This window comes from Oncorhynchus mykiss, chromosome 2 (assembly GCF_013265735.2).
Source record: "Oncorhynchus mykiss isolate Arlee chromosome 2, USDA_OmykA_1.1, whole genome shotgun sequence".
Taxonomy (NCBI): domain Eukaryota; kingdom Metazoa; phylum Chordata; class Actinopteri; order Salmoniformes; family Salmonidae; genus Oncorhynchus; species Oncorhynchus mykiss.
In genome coordinates, this window is record NC_048566.1 from 9,262,937 (window position 1) to 9,282,605 (window position 19,669).

At 45.5% G+C, this 19,669-nt stretch overlaps 1 protein-coding gene across 16 annotated transcripts in view; it reads right to left on the reverse strand.

Annotated features, from left to right (window-relative positions):
* The window catches only part of LOC110510828, a 39,301-nt gene that overhangs the window by 17,492 nt on the left and 2,140 nt on the right, over positions 1-19,669 (reverse strand). For 9 of the 16 annotated variants that reach the window (XM_036937322.1, XM_036937306.1, XM_036937317.1 and 6 more), the window contains exons 2-22: positions 19,147-19,428; positions 17,822-17,926; positions 17,478-17,520; positions 17,314-17,389; positions 15,999-16,217; positions 10,562-10,649; positions 9,943-10,193; positions 7,970-8,145; positions 7,735-7,848; positions 6,156-6,419; positions 5,663-5,800; positions 4,128-5,516; positions 3,656-3,898; positions 3,273-3,500; positions 2,837-3,085; positions 2,352-2,621; positions 1,934-2,137; positions 1,540-1,728; positions 1,221-1,433; positions 831-1,025; positions 396-563 (exon numbers count right to left, since the gene is read on the reverse strand). In XM_036937322.1, coding sequence (XP_036793217.1) covers positions 396-563; positions 831-1,025; positions 1,221-1,433; positions 1,540-1,728; positions 1,934-2,137; positions 2,352-2,621; positions 2,837-3,085; positions 3,273-3,500; positions 3,656-3,898; positions 4,128-5,516; positions 5,663-5,800; positions 6,156-6,419; positions 7,735-7,848; positions 7,970-8,145; positions 9,943-10,193; positions 10,562-10,649; positions 15,999-16,217; positions 17,314-17,389; positions 17,478-17,520; positions 17,822-17,926; positions 19,147-19,302 — 4,978 coding nt within the window. In that variant the 5' untranslated portion in view covers positions 19,303-19,428. The remainder of the gene's footprint in view (positions 1-395; positions 564-830; positions 1,026-1,220; positions 1,434-1,539; positions 1,729-1,933; positions 2,138-2,351; positions 2,622-2,836; positions 3,086-3,272; positions 3,501-3,655; positions 3,899-4,127; positions 5,517-5,662; positions 5,801-6,155; positions 6,420-7,734; positions 7,849-7,969; positions 8,146-9,942; positions 10,194-10,561; positions 10,650-15,998; positions 16,218-17,313; positions 17,390-17,477; positions 17,521-17,821; positions 17,927-19,146; positions 19,429-19,669) is intronic. The other 7 variants (XM_036937309.1, XM_036937313.1, XM_036937302.1 and 4 more) reach the window with 7 other exon arrangements.

Here is a 19,669-nt window from a genome sequence, read left to right on the forward strand (position 1 = left end):
CTCACGCCTCACTGTGGTATAGTATTCCTAAAGCCGTTAGAAGTTGTCCTGACTCATGGGGTTAATGAGCCTCACTGTGGTATAGTATTCCTAAAGCCGTTAGAAGTTGTCCTGACTCATGGGGTTAATGAGCCTCACTGTGGTATAGTATTCCTAAAGCCGTTAGAAGGAAAACTAAATATGTATTTCTTCTATAAAGCAAAGCATAACCAACGACCCATTGGTTCGTCAAACAACATATTTTTCAGGGGAAAATCCCATGACAAAGCACAACCACGTTGTAAAAGTGTTGGACGAATGTTAGTCAGCTTTTCTGGTAAGTTGAGGTTGGAGAGCGGGTGTGAGATCAACATATTGTTTTAGGGCAGCACGCAAAAACTCAAGACGCAAAGTACCTGCAACCGATTTTTTATCCCGCAACACAAACCAATGGTCATCCACATCTCTCTGGGGTTGTGCTGGTCTCTTCTCCTCCTCAACCACCACTCTGGGTTTGGGCTGAGCGGCTGGACCTTTGACCACAGTTATGTCAGTATAGACCTGGAGACGCTCACGGAGAGCAACTGATACAAACACACAAACAGAGCTCTTATCTAAGACACAGCTTACATGCATCGTTAAAGTATCAGTAGAAGACCATTTTGCAATTCTCAAAAAAATTCAAACTAGCAATAGTGATCTCAATCTGCGATTGAATTGAATTCCAAATAGATATGCCGGACAAAATGAACTGATGTTTTCGGTAGTTTCAGTCTTTTGGTAGTCTCAGTCTGCAGCTAAAATGAGCAGGAAAAGCAGGGGGATAGGGAAATGAAGAGATGGGGGGGTACCTAATTCTTTAGGGGCAGCATCCAGCAGGACAAACCAGTCATCGTCCACCTCTCTCTGTCTCTGAGGCAGTCTCTGCTGCAGGGTCCTCTCCTCTCTCCACCTCTCCTCCACTATCGTCACCCTTTTCTGGGTTCTCTGCTCTGTGCTCGTCACCATCACGTCAACCACAGGGGCAGGTCTAGTTACCACAGCAACTGATACAGACAGACACAGAGTACCCAGGAGACTCGACTATGATACTCTTACCATTCACAAATTATAACACAGAATCTGATTGTGGCCAAAGCTGCACATATCTGATTAGAGACCCTTTACGACACATCATTATAAAAAATATATAGGGTAATGTGAAGCACAACCGAGCTCAGGATGATGCGGGTAGTGGGTACCTGTTGGCATTTTCACAGGCTCTTGGCGAGAGGCTTCAAAGAGCGTGAACCAATCATCACCCTCCCCTCTCTCTTGGGGAGGCAGTGTTTTCACCAGTTCAACCTCCGGTTGACGTCTGTCCTCCACCACTCTATGTGGTTTCCTAGTTTCCTCCACCACAATCACTGTTCTCCGGGGTACCAGCTCTATAACCTCTCTGTCTACATGGAACGCTGAAATAAAACAAGGATAACAGGCTTATCAATGCCAAGTAATACACAATCTGGGTTCAGCGTTTTACCAAACAAAAAGGGGCAGACGGTGGTCAAGCAGCAATACCCTTGGGTGTGGTCAGTATCTTGGAGGGAGCGCGGTCCCAGAGCACAAACCAATCATCATCCACTTCTTTAGGTGTTACCACAGGCCCCTCCTCCATCTTAACAGTCTCTTCCATGATCCTCACGGTCTTTGGTGGTTTCTGTTCCACTGTCTCCTTCACACCAGAGTAAATCACCACCACTGGTGCAGCTGATAGAGACAGAAACACAGCCCAACAGTCCACAAGGGATCAAGGCTTTTACTAGAACATGTAAATATAATAGTGTAATCCTTGCCAAAAGCTTTTGTGGATAGTCAATAGGCTCACACAACAATTGAGAGCCTTTGGATGCAAGAGAAGGGTTGGTATTTGTATTTCGAGTGGCCAACAGCAAGCTTAGAATGGTCAAAGTACCTGCTACTTTAGGGGCAACATCCAGCTGCAAAAACCAATCATCATCCTGCTCTCTCTGCGGTTGTGTTGCCTTACCCTCCAGGGCAAAGTCTTCAGGAAGTAATCGGACTGCTTCCACCACAAACACTCTTGGTTCAGGCTCAATGGTCAGATGTTTGGCGGGCACAACCTCTGGGTATACCCTATCGCTAACAGCCAGGGAAACTGGAGCAAAAAGACACACAGAGAGCTTGATATACCACAACTACTATTTGAGGGTCCTGTTGATGATTGACCAGTCATAACCCAAGAGATATCATGTTCCTAATTCACACAAGAAAAACGCGTAGGTTTGGTTAGTTAGCTTGTTGGCAGTACTGTATGTCTGAGGTACCTGGTGGTTAGTTAGCTTGTTGGCAGTACTGTATGTCTGAGGTACCTGGTGGAACCCCAGCACGTTCTTCACGGACTGCATCCAACAGAACAAACCCCACTGGTGGTACAATGATCGGCTCCTCACGGACATCAGCAAACAGTGTAAACCAATCATCATCTCTCTCTGGTTGTCGCTGCCACTCCTCTACTTCCCGTTCCTGTTGTGGCCTCATCTCCTCCACCAGAACCACCACTGGCTTCTGCTGTTCAGCCTTTACCTCAACCACAGGGCTGATCACATCTGGAGAAACCGGTGTTGGCTCTGCTGGAGCGACTGATACAAACACACATAGTACATACCCTTCAGATTCAGCTAGATGTGTGGGCTCACAAAAAGCCATGTCATCAAAGATCATATTCCCAGATAAACATTCCAAAGTTCATATGGGAAAAGCACTACGGTTAGTCTGCGAGTTTGGTGAGTTGAGTTGGGTATATTTTTGATGGACTCAGGGGCTGAGGCGCAAAGCCTTGAATTGTATGGGGTACCTGGTGGTTTATAGGATGTTTCTCTGGGCACGACATCCAGTTGCACAAACCAGTCATCGTCCATTTCTCTTGATGGCTGTGGTGGAAGTATAACTTCTTCTTGACGTCGCTCCTCTTCCATTACAGTCACCCTTCTCTCCTCTCTCTGCTCTACTGTCGTCAACTCAACCACAGAGGAGACGCTTTCCTCAGGGTATACCGGAATACGCTCTTCCACAGAAGCTGATACAAACACACATTCCTCAGATACTGGAAGATAATTGAAATTACTACACAAAGCAATGTATCTGAAGCCCTTCTCTTGGTGGATAGTCAAATGTCTTGTTAGTTATTCTTATTTGAAAGTTTTCTGCAGCATATGAAGCACAGGCTCAGGGGAGATGTTGTTAATATTGTGGTGGGACTGGGAAGCAGTGCATGAAAATCATGGAAGTACCTGACGGAATCACAGATGGTTCTCTGGGAACAATGTCCAGCAAAACAAACCAGCCATCTTCCATCTCTCTCTGTGACAGTTTCTGTTCCAGACGGCTCTGGTCTTCCTGTAACTCCATCTCCTCCACTACAGTCACCCTGGTCTCCTCTCTCTGCACCGCTGTCATCACTTTAACCATGGAAGAGATGGTTTCATCTACGTACACCTGAACTTGCTCTTGCAAAGAAGCTGATAGATAAAGACACCATGAACCGTGAGAGACATGAAGTTCAAAGCCTAGCTCGATGATTAATCAGTCATTGTAGGCCAGTTGTTTCAATCCATAAAATACCAATAATTGAGGCATAGCACAAGCAGCAGGGCTTGATGAAAGTTCTTCATACCTGAAACTGGTGTGGTTGGTACACCTGAAGGAACACGATCAACCAGGTCCAAGAGCATAAACCAATCATCTTCCTGCATTTGCCACAATCTCCGTCCTTCCACCAATCCCCTTTCAGGCTGTTGCTGTGTGGCCTCCACTTCAATGCATTCCCTCTCTGGTGCTCTCTGCTCGACCGTGTCTACTAACACCACAGAGAATCTTGTGGAGACCACAGGCACCAGAGCGGAGTCGGCTGGCATGACTGACAAAGTAGAGACAGCAGTTCTCTCAGCCACACAAATCTATACTGCACCAAAGGTTTATCTTTCAATTGAAATGGCAATTGTTGTAAAACACACAATAGCTGGTTAGCTTTGCGGAGGGAATGTTCGAGATGGAATTGTCGGTAATTGTGTGGGTGGTGGTAAAGCAAGCGTTTCCATAACGGTTTCAAAGGGGAGAAGCAAAGCTGATCGGTTGATGGGACGTACCTGGAGGCTTATAAAGAGTCTTGTGTGGGAGGCTGTCCAGCAGCACAACCCAATCGTCCTTGTCTTCTGGCTGGGATGGCTGCATATTCACTTCCACTACCTCTTCTTCTTCTTCTTCTTCTTGGGGCTTCTCCATTTGTCTGACTCTATGTGGAACCCTCTCCACATCCTTTCTGAATTTCACCAAAACTTCCCCCTCTGTATAAAAACCATCTCCCAGCCTTTCCTCTGATAAAATGTCCTCTGATGACTTTTCCTCGAGTGTCTTCTGTGTTCTCCTCATTTCTTCCACTATTCTCACTGTTTTCTTGGTTTTCACCACAGTCTGCTCTCCCTCTCGCAACCTTTCCTCCGACATCTGCCGCATCCTATCCTCTAGACCTCCTTTCACCTCTATCAATCCCTCGCCTGAAATCTTCACCTGTTCCACTCTCTCCTCCTGTTTCTCCTCCCTGACCTTTTCCTGTTCTTGGAGCCACTCCTGCTGAATTGTAACTATCGGTAACCCTAACTTCTCTGCCGCAAATAGTTCATTGAATTTCACCATAAGTTGTCCCTCTTTATAAAAATGGCCTCCTATCTGGTCCTCTGACAACTTCTCAGATGCTTTCTTCTCTAGTTCATCTGGAAGACTCTCATCCTGTGTCACTATAGTCACCTTCTTCCTCCTCCTTTCCACTCTTATCTCTCCTCTCCTTTCCTCAAGCCCCTCTGGCAACCCTTCCACCAAAGCCTGATGCTTCCTCTCCTCTAACCATCCTTCATCCTCTTTCAATCCCTCGTCTGAAACCGCCACCTGTTCCAGCGTCTCCTCCTCCATCCCTCCTTCTTGTTGCCTCATCTCTTTCACTATAGTCACACTATTCTGGGTCCTCAAATCTACTCTCCGTACCACAGAGGAGGTGCTTGCCACATTTGACCACCCTTTTTCAGATTCCTCTGCCTCTTCCATACTCTCCTCTTTTAGTCCCTCATCTTCCCCTGACTCATCTGGCAGCAATCCTTTGAGAAACACCTCCTTTATCTGCTCCTCCAACTCATCTACATCCTCCACATTCTCTTCCGCTGCCTCTACCACCTCCTCCTCTACCTCCCCCTCCTCTTGTTCTACCCCTCCCTCCTCCTCCTGCCTGGCTTCCACCTCCTCCTGTATCCTCTCCTCCAGCTCATCCACCTCCTGCAGCCGTTCTTCCAAAACCTTCACCTCCCTCAGTCTCTCATCCAGCACCTCTACCTCCCTCAGCTTCTCCACCAGGAACACCCCTTCCTGGAGCCTCTTGATCACCTCCCTCCTCTCCTGCCTAGTCTCCTCCTTCTCCAGGGAGACTGGGGGAGAGACTGAGGAGGGGCAGATTGGGGTTATCAGTAGAGGAAGAACAGGAGTGTAGCCTAATCAGTGTGGTGAAACGTTCAGAACGTTAGACAGAAATTGTGATTCCCTGTTCTACCAGACAGACAATCATGTCTGTTCTGCAAAACTCTATTTCTGTGCTAATGAACAACCGCTAGTGAATGTATGTAGTGTGACGACTCACATGGAGGTGTGTCTGCAAACTCAAAGCTGCGGTCCAACTGCATGACCCAGTCATCACTTTGTTCCTGCCTTGGCTGTAGCAGCCTCTCCAGAATTTTGGCCGTGGCCACCTTTGCCACCTGGGCAGAGCGGTATTTGACTGAGGACGTCACAGAAACATTTAGAACAGATCGGATCCCTTACATATGGAAAAATAACGTAGCACGTGAGCACACTGCAAACAGAGGATCATCAGCAAAGCATACTTACCACAGTATCACAGCTCTACATCAATGAGGGCCAAGCACCATTGATAAGATAGCAACATTAAATAAGCCAGTACATGACAGAGCAACATCTTTAAAGATGTCATCACGGTCGGTGGCGAGCTTAGCAGGTTCACCTTCCATCACTGTCAACTTCTAAAGCACACCTCAACGGAGGATTCATTGTCAAAGTGAGGATGCACACGGTGACAGCTACACCAGGTACAGAATGAGGTTAACAACAGATACCTGGCGGTTTCATCATGGGGTAGGGGACATAGGGAAGGGAGAGTCGTCTGCCCAGCAGGACAGACCAATCCTCCTCTTTCTCCTCCTCCAGTCTCCCCTGCTGCTGTTCATCAGACACTCGTCCCTGCCATGTCTGACTGACAGTCCGACTGACCGTCTGGCCTGTCTCAGTCTCCTGCCATGCCTGTCTGACTGTCTGGACAGACTTGCCATCATCCCAGCTCTGAGTAGAAGTCTCCACAGAGAAAGTCTCCCTCCCTCTGGCTGTTGATAGAACATGAGGTAATGGTGTTACTGCAGTAGTTAATGGTGAAGTTAGATGGAGGAGAGAGTAAGGCAAAGCTCCCCTCCACAGCTCTGCATTTTAGGGGCTTTCAGAGCAAAGCTCCCCTCCACGGCTCTGCATTTCAGGGGTTTTCAGAGCAAAGATCACTGATTTAGTAAGCAAATGGAATTCAATGTATCTGGCAGGCAGATAGCAAATTAAGTTAGTACGAGACTACCACACAATTCTCAGATCTGCAGAGCTAGACGTTTAGTTTCAAGCACAGGAACGGCAGTCTCCTGGACACAATGATGTCCATCATCAAGCACGGACCAAAGAACTGAAGGCTCTCTTTAACAAGCAACACAACACAGACCAAAGACTCTCTTTAACAAGCAACACAACACAGACCAAAGAACTGAAGGCTCTCTTTAACAAGCAACACAACACAGACCAAAGAACTGAAGGCTCTCTTTAACAAGCAACACAGACCAAAGAACTGAAGGCTCTCTTTAACAAGCAACACAACACAGACCAAAGAACTGAAGGCTCTCTTTAACAAGCAACACAACACAGACCAAAGAACTGAAGACTCTCTTTAACAAGCAACACAACACAGACCAAATAACTGAAGGCTCTCTTTAACAAGCAACACAGACCAAAGAACTGAAGGCTCTCTTTAACAAGCTACACAACACAGACCAAAGAACTGAAGACTCTCTTTAATAAGCAACACAACACAAACCAAAGAACTGAAGACTCTCTTTAACAAGCAACACAACACAGACCAAAGAACTGAAGGCTCTCTTTAACAAGCAACACAACACAGACCAAAGAACTGAAGACTCTCTTTAACAAGCAACACAGACCAAAGAACTGAAGGCTCTCTTTAACAAGCAACACAACACAGACCAAAGAACTGAAGGCTCTCTTTAACAAGCAACACAACACAGACCAAAGAACTGAAGGCTCTCTTTAACAAGCAACACAACACAGACCAAAGACTCAAGAGCTCTGAAGCTGCTGTTAGTCAGTCATAAGCTGTTAGAAGTGAATGGAGCATCAATGTAACTGTAGCTGTGATTGATTGGCAGGTCATTCTGAGCTGCCCTTGGTGAGTCACCAGCGTTGAGATTAGGCCTCAGCATAAGGGTTGGAGCTAATGAGATGATGAGAGGACCGACAGAGCGCATGGTTAGATCAAGCTGACTCAAAGCTACAGTACGTAGTTCTCTAGCAAGGCTGAACTGAGGTTGCTCTTTGTAAGCGGAGTCAAAACTTCAATGATGGTCCACATGGTTCCTGATTGGCTACCTGGTGAAAATAAAGTCTGGGGTTGGTCAGATCCCAGCATGAAGAACCAATCGTCATCCTCGGTCTTGTTTGGACTAGCAGAGAGCTGCGAGGCTTGGAGATCATCATCTCCAGCTACAAGAGTGGGACAAGTTGGTGAGAGACTGATCCTGAAGTCGTGCACGCTGGCACGAACATACACATTCCCACACACAAAAAAGCACATACTGTAATACACGCATACACACACCCACACCTTCGTCGATGGTGCGGGACAGCCTCTTGCTGGCGGACCGTGTGAAGCGAGGGGCGGGCCGGGCGATCATGGAACTGGCCTGGCGGGTCTGGGCCTGGGTACGGCCACTGTACCTGAACTTTGACCCCAGCGCCAGGAACCGGGAGCGGGACGACGGGGGCTCCACGGACGACACCCTGAGGGAGGAGAATCACAGTCACTCACAGTTTATAGACATGCTTATTATAATGATTTAGTTTCATAGTTCATAATAGCTTGCCCAGTGATGTGATGAATCAATAAATCACATCACTGGGCCAGCCGAACTCCAGCTTTAGTAAAAGCTTAGTCATGTTCCTCCAATGGCATACGGCCAGGTGATTTAGACCAACCTCATGTTACCTGAACCATCTTAATCCAGAGCTCCTCCTGTATGACGGACTCGTCACGTACAGTCCTGTGAAAAGGTTTTGCCCCCTTCCTAATTCTCTACTTTGTATATTTTTGATACTGAATGTTATCATATCTTCAAACAAAACATAATATTAGATAAAGGTAACCTGAGTGAACAAATAACACAACAATTACATACTTATTTCATGAACAAAGTTATGTAACACCCAATGTCTGTGTGTAAAAGTCATTGCCCCCTTACACTCAATAACTGGTTCTTCCACCTTTAGCTGCAATGACTCCAACCAGACGCTTCCTATAGTTGTTGATCAGTCTCACGTCTGTGCAGGAATCCCCCACCCCCCCAGATGTGGTTGAAGATCTGATAACATTCAGTATCAAAAATATGCACAAATAGAGAAAATCCGTAAGGGGGCAAATATTTTTCACAGCACTGTAGCAGAGTTAAACTACCACCGGTGCTAATAGAGTTACTCTCAGAAAGGTTATGCTGCAGGGGCCAATTAGAATGCACAAGGGATTGGTAACCTGAGAATAGCCCCCTGTTGTCGGGCAGTAATGGGGGCAGATGACAGAATTAAATAGAACACTTTTATTGTATCTCTATGGAGCAGATGATCCAGGAAGTGGAGTAGGTAGAAGTTGATATGGGATCAGATATTGTTTTAACGTCCTAATGGTTAAGGTCAGGATTGGGGAGTAGGATAATCTGATCCTAGATCTATGGTTAAGGGTAACTTGTTAGTTGGAAGCAGGGTGAGCAGTGGTGTAGCGGAGGTTAAATGCACGTTGGCTCGACTGAACATTTTAGAAGAAGAGAAACGTTTGCATCTATAAGCCAATTTCCTGAAATTATACAAATTTCTCCATGGAGCTAAGAGACATTTTTGCAATTGTAAGGCTAACTTCCTGCAATCCTATGCATTTTGCCCTGGCTAATGCTGTGTTCTTTCGCTCAAACATAACAAAATCTCTACTGTTAAATGAATTGTTTAGGGCTTTTTCAATTCTCCCTGACTATCTAGTTTTTGTTTTGCTGATTGTTAGTTCTCAAAGATAATATTATTAGACCATTACAGTCTAACCCGGGGGGGGGGGGGGTCTACTAAGCTATATGGAATTGTTTTAAGAAGATCATACCTAGGATCATTTAGCTATTTGATTTTTAATTTTAAGACCCTTGAAGTATCCATCTTTTTATTATTATGAATGAATGATTTGATGAAAATGTGTACTTGGCCTTACTGCTATTAGCACATACAACACATAGAATAACAGATACATGGAGCAACAGATAGCCCCCCCCCCCCAGAACATCTAAAGGAAGTTTGTTCTGAAGTGTCTGTCCTATATCTGAGAGATAGAAGATAGATCAGGAAACTTTATTTTACATGTATTTAACCCCTAAACAGTCTCAATATAGAGTTCCATTCATTTCTTCAACTTAAAGTATAGAGTTCCATTCATTTCTTCAACTTAAAGTATAGGGAAATGATTTGACTCACCGTGAACGGCGATCACAGTTTACCCACCAGCTATTTATTCACCACTGTATCACTGAGGGACAGTGAGTTTCTCACCTGAAGAAGGTATGGTGTTCCACTGAGGCCTTCCACAGCTTCTTGGAGGCCTTGTAGTTGGGCAGCTTGAAGCCGATTGTGCTCTCATACTGTTCTTGTTCAGAGGGACGGATCTTGATGAAGAAGCTGCTTCGCTTGTAGGAGATCTTGAGGACTTTGGGCCAGGGGAAACGATTGATCCTCAGCTTGTCCTTATATACCATGAGACCACCAGAACACACCCCTAGAGTGATGTCCACACCCTCAAGATCCTGTGAGCATGTAGAAAAAGTACATTTGGTAAAGATGATCAATATGTTCTATACACCCTCATCATATACACTATAGGCATCTTTCTGTCACTGTTATTCCTGCATTTACCTCAACATGCCACTAGGAGGCAGCCTCTGCTACACTTTCAGCAGCACAGATTCATCTCTTGTTTGATGATGACAGCGATTTTGTCATTCAAAATCTGTGGCTGCTAGAGTTGCCTAACCTTGTTATTCCCAAATCATGCACTTCGATTTGATAGTTTTCTACTTTTTCTGACCGCTCTTAAAAATATATATATAAAAAAATGTTCCTTCTGTAGATAGAAGTGTTCCAGTCCTAGATTCCAGAACATTCTAAAGTGTACCTTGGCTTGGTGCAGATCCACTCCATACATAGACAGCTTCTTGGCATTCTCCAGAAACAACATGTCTGCCTGGGCTGGACTCATGGATCTGGAGACAAACACAGAGATGGGTACAGCAGGTATCCTAGTGGTCAGAGGGTTGGGCCAGGAACTGAAAGGTTGCTGGATTGAATCCCTGAGCTGACAAGGTTGTCTGTTGTTCTGCCCCTGAATAAGGCAGTTAACCCACTGTTCCCCAGTAGGCCGTCATTGTAAATAAGAATTTGTTCTTAACTGACTTGCCTAGTTAAATAAAGGTTACAGAGAAGAAGAGGTAATGTAAACAGGTCCGGTGTAGAGCATGGTGCTTGCAACGCCAGGGTTGTGGGTTCGATATAGTCTGGTCCTCCCTCGTCTTTCCTACATTACTCCAGTATATAGTCTGGTCTTTTCTACATTACTCCAGTATATAGTCTGGTCCTCCCTGGTATTTCTACATTACTCCAGTATATAGTCTGGTCCTCCCTGGTATTTCTACATTACTCCAGTATATAGTCTGGTCCTCCCTCGTCTTTCCTACATTACTCCAGTATATAGTCTGGTCTTTTCTACATTACTCCAGTATATAGTCTGGTCCTCCCTCGTCTTTCCTACATTACTCCAGTATATAGTCTGGTCCTCCCTGGTATTTCTACATTACTCCAGTATATAGTCTGGTCTCTTCTACATTACTCCAGTATATAGTCTGGTCTTTTCTACATTACTCCAGTATATAGTCTGGTCCTCCCTGGTCTTTTCTACATGACTCCAGTATATAGTCTGGTCCTCCCTGGTCTTTTCTACATGACTCCAGTATATAGTCTGGTCCTCCCTGGTCTTTCTACATTACTCCAGTATATAGTCTGGTCTTTCCTACATTACTCCAGTATATAGTCTGGTCCTCCCTGGTCTTTCTACATTACTCCAGTATATAGTCTGGTCCTCCCTGGTCTTTCTACATTACTCCAGTATATAGTCTGGTCCTCCCTGGTCTTTCTACATTACTCCAGTATATAGTCTGGTCCTCCCTGGTATTTCTACATTACTCCAGTATATAGTCTGGTCCTCCCTGGTCTTTTCCACATTACTCCAGTATATAGTCTGGTCCTCCCTCGTCTTTCCTACATTACTCCAGTATATAGTCTGGTCTCTTCTACATTACTCCAGTATATAGTCTGGTCCTCCCTGGTCTTTTCCACATTACTCCAGTATATAGTCTGGTCTCTTCTACATTACTCCAGTATATAGTCTGGTCCTCCCTGGTATTTCTACATTACTCCAGTATATAGTCTGGTCCTCCCTGGTATTTCTACATTACTCCAGTATTTAGTCTGGTCTTTTCTACATTACTCCAGTATATAGTCTGGTCCTCCCTGGTCTTTTCTACATGACTCCAGTATATAGTCTGGTCCTCCCTGGTATTTCTACATTACTCCAGTATATAGTCTGGTCCTCCCTGGTCTTTCTACATTACTCCAGTATATAGTCTGGTCTTTCCTACATTACTCCAGTATATAGTCTGGTCCTCCCTGGTCTTTCTACATTACTCCAGTATATAGTCTGGTCCTCCCTGGTCTTTCTACATTACTCCAGTATATAGTCTGGTCCTCCCTGGTCTTTCTACATTACTCCAGTATATAGTCTGGTCCTCCCTGGTATTTCTACATTACTCCAGTATATAGTCTGGTCCTCCCTGGTATTTCTACATTACTCCAGTATATAGTCTGGTCCTCCCTGGTATTTCTACATTACTCCAGTATATAGTCTGGTCCTCCCTGGTATTTCTACATTACTCCAGTATATAGTCTGGTCCTCCCTGGTATTTCTACATTACTCCAGTATATAGTCTGGTCCTCCCTGGTATTTCTACATTACTCCAGTATATAGTCTGGTCCTCCCTGGTCTTTTCCACATTACTCCAGTATATAGTCTGGTCTTTTCTACATTACTCCAGTATATAGTCTGGTCCTCCCTGGTATTTCTACATTACTCCAGTATATAGTCTGGTCCTCCCTGGTCTTTTCTACATGACTCCAGTATATAGTCTGGTCCTCCCTGGTCTTTCTACATTACTCCAGTATATAGTCTGGTCCTCCCTGGTCTTTTCTACATTACTCCAGTATATAGTCTGGTCCTCCCTGGTCTTTTCTACATTACTCCAGTATATAGTCTGGTCCTCCCTGGTATTTCTACATTACTCCAGTATATAGTCTGGTCCTCCCTGGTCTTTTCTACATGACTCCAGTATATAGTCTGGTCCTCCCTGGTCTTTCTACATTACTCCAGTATATAGTCTGGTCTTTCCTACATTACTCCAGTATATAGTCTGGTCCTCCCTGGTCTTTCTACATTACTCCAGTATATAGTCTGGTCCTCCCTGGTCTTTCTACATTACTCCAGTATATAGTCTGGTCCTCCCTGGTCTTTTCTACATGACTCCAGTATATAGTCTGGTCTCTTCTACATTACTCCAGTATATAGTCTGGTCCTCCCTGGTCTTTTCTACATGACTCCAGTATATAGTCTGGTCTTTCCTACATTACTCCAGTATATAGTCTGGTCTTTTCTACATGACTCCAGTATATAGTCTGGTCTTTCCTACATTACTCCAGTATATAGTCTGGTCCTCCCTGGTCTTTTCCACATTACTCCAGTATATAGTCTGGTCCTCCCTGGTCTTTCTACATTACTCCAGTATATAGTCTGGTCTTTCCTACATTACTCCAGTATATAGTCTGGTCCTCCCTGGTCTTTCTACATTACTCCAGTATATAGTCTGGTCCTCCCTGGTCTTTCTACATTACTCCAGTATATAGTCTGGTCCTCCCTGGTCTTTTCTACATGACTCCAGTATATAGTCTGGTCTCTTCTACATTACTCCAGTATATAGTCTGGTCCTCCCTGGTCTTTTCTACATTACTCCAGTATATAGTCTGGTCCTCCCTGGTCTTTCTACATTACTCCAGTATATAGTCTGGTCTTTCCTACATTACTCCAGTATATAGTCTGGTCCTCCCTGGTCTTTTCTACATTACTCCAGTATATAGTCTGGTCCTCCCTGGTCTTTCTACATTACTCCAGTATATAGTCTGGTCTTTCCTACATTACTCCAGTATATAGTCTGGTCCTCCCTGGTCTTTCTACATTACTCCAGTATATAGTCTGGTCCTCCCTGGTCTTTCTACATTACTCCAGTATATAGTCTGGTCCTCCCTGGTCTTTCTACATTACTCCAGTATATAGTCTGGTCCTCCCTGGTATTTCTACATTACTCCAGTATATAGTCTGGTCCTCCCTGGTATTTCTACATTACTCCAGTATATAGTCTGGTCCTCCCTGGTATTTCTACATTACTCCAGTATATAGTCTGGTCCTCCCTGGTATTTCTACATTACTCCAGTATATAGTCTGGTCCTCCCTGGTATTTTTACATTACTCCAGTATATAGTCTGGTCCTCCCTGGTCTTTTCCTACATTACTCCAGTATATAGTCTGGTCTTTTCTACATTACTCCAGTATATAGTCTGGTCCTCCCTGGTATTTCTACATTACTCCAGTATATAGTCTGGTCCTCCCTGGTCTTTTCTACATTACTCCAGTATATAGTCTGGTCCTCCCTGGTCTTTTCTACATTACTCCAGTATATAGTCTGGTCCTCCCTGGTCTTTTCTACATTACTCCAGTATATAGTCTGGTCCTCCCTGGTATTTCTACATTACTCCAGTATATAGTCTGGTCCTCCCTGGTCTTTTCTACATGACTCCAGTATATAGTCTGGTCCTCCCTGGTCTTTCTACATTACTCCAGTATATAGTCTGGTCTTTCCTACATTACTCCAGTATATAGTCTGGTCCTCCCTGGTCTTTCTACATTACTCCAGTATATAGTCTGGTCCTCCCTGGTCTTTCTACATTACTCCAGTATATAGTCTGGTCCTCCCTGGTCTTTTCTACATGACTCCAGTATATAGTCTGGTCTCTTCTACATTACTCCAGTATATAGTCTGGTCCTCCCTGGTCTTTTCTACATGACTCCAGTATATAGTCTGGTCTTTCCTACATTACTCCAGTATATAGTCTGGTCTTTTCTACATGACTCCAGTATATAGTCTGGTCTTTCCTACATTACTCCAGTATATAGTCTGGTCCTCCCTGGTCTTTTCCACATTACTCCAGTATATAGTCTGGTCCTCCCTGGTCTTTCTACATTACTCCAGTATATAGTCTGGTCTTTCCTACATTACTCCAGTATATAGTCTGGTCCTCCCTGGTCTTTCTACATTACTCCAGTATATAGTCTGGTCCTCCCTGGTCTTTCTACATTACTCCAGTATATAGTCTGGTCCTCCCTGGTCTTTTCTACATGACTCCAGTATATAGTCTGGTCTCTTCTACATTACTCCAGTATATAGTCTGGTCCTCCCTGGTCTTTTCTACATTACTCCAGTATATAGTCTGGTCCTCCCTGGTCTTTCTACATTACTCCAGTATATAGTCTGGTCTTTCCTACATTACTCCAGTATATAGTCTGGTCCTCCCTGGTCTTTTCTACATTACTCCAGTATATAGTCTGGTCCTCCCTGGTCTTTCTACATTACTCCAGTATATAGTCTGGTCTTTCCTACATTACTCCAGTATATAGTCTGGTCCTCCCTGGTCTTTCTACATTACTCCAGTATATAGTCTGGTCCTCCCTGGTCTTTCTACATTACTCCAGTATATAGTCTGGTCCTCCCTGGTCTTTCTACATTACTCCAGTATATAGTCTGGTCCTCCCTGGTATTTCTACATTACTCCAGTATATAGTCTGGTCCTCCCTGGTATTTCTACATTACTCCAGTATATAGTCTGGTCCTCCCTGGTATTTCTACATTACTCCAGTATATAGTCTGGTCCTCCCTGGTATTTCTACATTACTCCAGTATATAGTCTGGTCCTCCCTGGTCTTTTCCTACATTACTCCAGTATATAGTCTGGTCTTTTCTACATTACTCCAGTATATAGTCTGGTCCTCCCTGGTATTTCTACATTACTCCAGTATATAGTCTGGTCCTCCCTGGTCTTTTCTACATGACTCCAGTATATAGTCTGGTCCTCCCTGGTCTTTTCTACATGATAGTTCCAGTATAGAGTCTGGTCCTCCCTGGTATTTCTACATTACTCCAGTATATAGTCTGGTCCTCCCTGGTCTTTTCTACATGATAGTTCCAGTATATAGTCTGGTCCTCCCTGGTATTTTGTACATGATAGTTCCAGTATATAGTCTGGTCCTCCCTGGTATTTTGTACATGATAGTTCCAGTATAGAGTCTGGTCCTCCCTGGTCTTTTCTACATGATAGTTCCAGTATATAGTCTGGTCCTCCCTGGTCTTTTGTACATCATAGTTCCAGTATATAGTCAGTCCTCCCCTGGTTCTTACCTGTATGTGCGGTGCAACTCCATGACCTTGTCCTCCAGCTCTTTGCCCTGTCCCGGGGCCAGCCTCAGCTCCTTGGTATAGTGAGAGCCGTGGACCTCTGGATCATACTCCCCCAGCTCAGACTGGGCCGTGTAGGAGCCTAGCATGGCCAGAGTTACAAAGGAGCATGGCAGCAGGCCACTCAGGATGTCTTTACGCAGCTGTAGACACAGGTAGTACCTGCGAGAGGGAGTGAGAGAGAGGGAGGGGTAGATGGAGAGAGAGAGGGAAAGGGGGGGTGGAGAAAGAGAGAGGGGGTGGAAGGAGAGAGAAAGGGGGTGGGTGAGACAGAGGGGTGGAGAGAGCAGGAGCAAGAGAGCAGAGGGGGGGGGGTGAAGAGAGGAGGGGTGAAGGGTGAGAGGAAAGAGAGAGAGAGAGAGAGAGAGAGAGGAGAGACGAGAGGTGAAGGGTGAGAGAGATATTGCGAGGGGGTGGAGGGTGAGCAAGAGAGGGGTTGGAGGGAGAGAGTGCGAGGGGGCGGAGGAGGGAGGGAGAGAGCAAGGGGGTGGAGGAGGGAGGGAGAGAGAGCGAGGGGGTGGAGGAGGGAGGGAGAGAGAGCGAGAGCGAGGGGGTGGAGGAGGGAGGGAGAGCGAGCGAGGGGGTGGAGGAGGGAGGGAGAGAGAGAGAGCGGGGGGTGGAGGAGGGAGGGAGAGAGTGCGAGGGGTGGAGGAGGGAGAGAGAGAGCGAGGGGGTGGAGGAGGGAGAGAGAGCGAGGGGGTGGAGGAGGGAGAGAGAGCGAGGGGGTGGAGGAGGGAGAGAGAGCGAGGGGGTGGAGGAGGGAGAGAGAGCGAGGGGGTGGAGGAGGGAGAGAGAGCGAGGGGGTGGAGGAGGGAGAGAGAGCGAGGGGGTGGAGGAGGGAGAGAGAGCAAGGGGGTGGAGGAGGGAGGGAGAGAGCGAGGGGGTGGAGGAGGGAGGGAGAGAGCGAGGGGGTGGAGGAGGGAGGGAGAGAGCGAGGGGGTGGAGGAGGGAGGGAGGGAGAGCGAGGGGGTGGAGGAGGGAGGGAGGGAGAGCGAGGGGGTGGAGGAGGGAGGGAGGGAGAGCGAGGGGGTGGAGGAGGGAGGGAGGGAGAGCGAGGGGGTGGAGGAGGGAGGGAGAGCGAGGGGGTGGAGGGAGAGAGAAAGAGGAAGGGGGGGTTAAGGGAAAAAGAGAGAGAGAGGGGGGCGAGGGTGGAGAGAGAGAGAGAGAGTGAAGAGAGAGAGGGAGGGGAATGGGAGTTAACCACTGACACCCTGAAATTGAGTTACCGGCAGATATTTAGATGTGTGTGTAGATTAACCTGGTGAGGTCTTCTGTGAGCTGAGCTGGATCAGGAGGGTAGAACTTCACGTTGAAAGTGAACTCGTATGTATAATCTGGAGATGAAAATACAGTGTGAGTATTGTTGGTAATTTGAGTTAGAAACATGTATTTACTGTAGGTCATCGTATTGACATCACCCACCTGCCACCTGTTTCCGGATCTCTTTGGAGGCGTCCAGCCATGTCTGTAAATGACAGCGGGAGAACAGACTCAATGAACGCCACCGTACTGTAAGAAAGTCATTTTGCCCTATGTGGTGAAACTGCACCTTCCATCCTATAGGTACTGTTTCTCTAATGGGCAAGAACATGCAGTCAAACTACACTCAAAACAACCCACTCACTGAACATATCTTTCTCTCCCAAAGGAAATCTCCACAGATGAGATGCCATCTACCCTCCTTTCACTTGGAAGGTTAAGATTACTGTTCCCCACTTCACCCTAGATGAGCAGCCCATTGTTAAACCAGACAAAGTGTACTCTACCCTGGAGGTGGGGGTATCCCAGACGGCCAGGCCACAGTAGTCTCTCTCCAGCAGGTTGAGGTGGTCACACACCTTCACAAACAGATCTGAGCCCGTCGCATGTTTCTACACAGGGAGACAGAGACCAATCACACAAACATTCAGTAAGGAAGAAATATTACTGGTTGTACTCACAAACGATCACAGCTATGCATTCAGTAAGGAAGAAATATTACTGGTTGTACTCACAAACGATCACGAATAACCATTCAGTAAGGAAGAAATATTACTGGTTGTACTCACAAACCATCACGAATAACCATTCAGTAAGGAAGAAATATTACTGGTTGTACTCACAAACGATCACGAATAACCATTCAGTAAGGAAGAAATATTACTGGTTGTACTCACAAACCATCACGAATAACCATTCAGTAAGGAAGAAATATTACTGGTTGTACTCACAAACGATCACGAATAACCATTCAGTAAGGAAGAAATATTACTGGTTGTACTCACAAACCATCACGAATAACCATTCAGTAAGGAAGAAATATTACTGGTTGTACTCACAAACGATCACGAATAACCATTCAGTAAGGAAGAAATATTACTGGTTGTACTCACAAACCATCACGAATAACCATTCAGTAAGGAAGAAATATTACTGGTTGTACTCACAAACGATCACGAATAACCATTCAGTAAGGAAGAAATATTACTGGTTGTACTCACAAACCATCACGAATAACCATTCAGTAAGGAAGAAATATTACTGGTTGTACTCACAAACCATCACGAATAACCATTCAGTAAGGAAGAAATATTACTGGTTGTACTCACAAACCATCACGAATAACCATTCAGTAAGGAAGAAATATTACTGGTTGTACTCACAAACGATCACGAATAACCATTCAGTAAGGAAGAAATATTACTGGTTGTACTCACAAACCATCACGAATAACCATTCAGTAAGGAAGAAATATTACTGGTTGTACTCACAAACCATCACGAATAACCATTCAGTAAGGAAGAAATATTACTGGTTGTACTCACAAACGATCACGAATAACCATTCAGTAAGGAAGAAATATTACTGGTTGTACTCACAAACCATCACGAATAACCATTCAGTAAGGAAGAAATATTACTGGTTGTACTCACAAACCATCACGAATAACCATTCAGTAAGGAAGAAATATTACTGGTTGTACTCACAAACGATCACAAATAAGCATTCAAAAAGATTAAGTCAGAAACAGCGTTGATGGGCAATTATTTGAAGTGTAGAAAAGACTAGAACAAGGCTGAAAAGACAACGGTGTATTTGAGAAGTGTCTTACACCGAGCTCACACTCAAACAGAGTGTCGTCCAGGAGGGTGACTTTACACTGCATGATCCGCGGACGCTTGGAGGGTTTGGCCTCCTCTGCTAAAGCCATCTTGTCTTCTCCATTAGTGTTCTCCCCTTCCCCTCCGTTTGCCTCTCCCTCCTCCATCTGCTCGGCTGGCTCTTCCTCTGTTTCTTCTTTCTTCTCTTTCTCCTCTACTCCCGCCTCCTTCTCTTCCCCCTCTACCACCTCCTTCTCTACCTCGGCGTTCACCTTCTGCTCCGCCTGTGCTGGCTAGGGGGTCACAGAAAGGTCATATGACAGACATGTTGTCAGGATGTTTCATTTCTAATTAAAGACAGTTACATTTATGTAATAGACAGAGTGACTCAAAATATAATGCAGTCATTATCCTCAGGAAATAAGGACAAGTGACTTTCAGTGTAGCTGTCAGAGAGAAGAGATGGCGCGCACTGCAGTCCTTCTTCTGTGTTAGAACAAACAACTTTCACACCGCCATGCTCTTCTCTCTTCC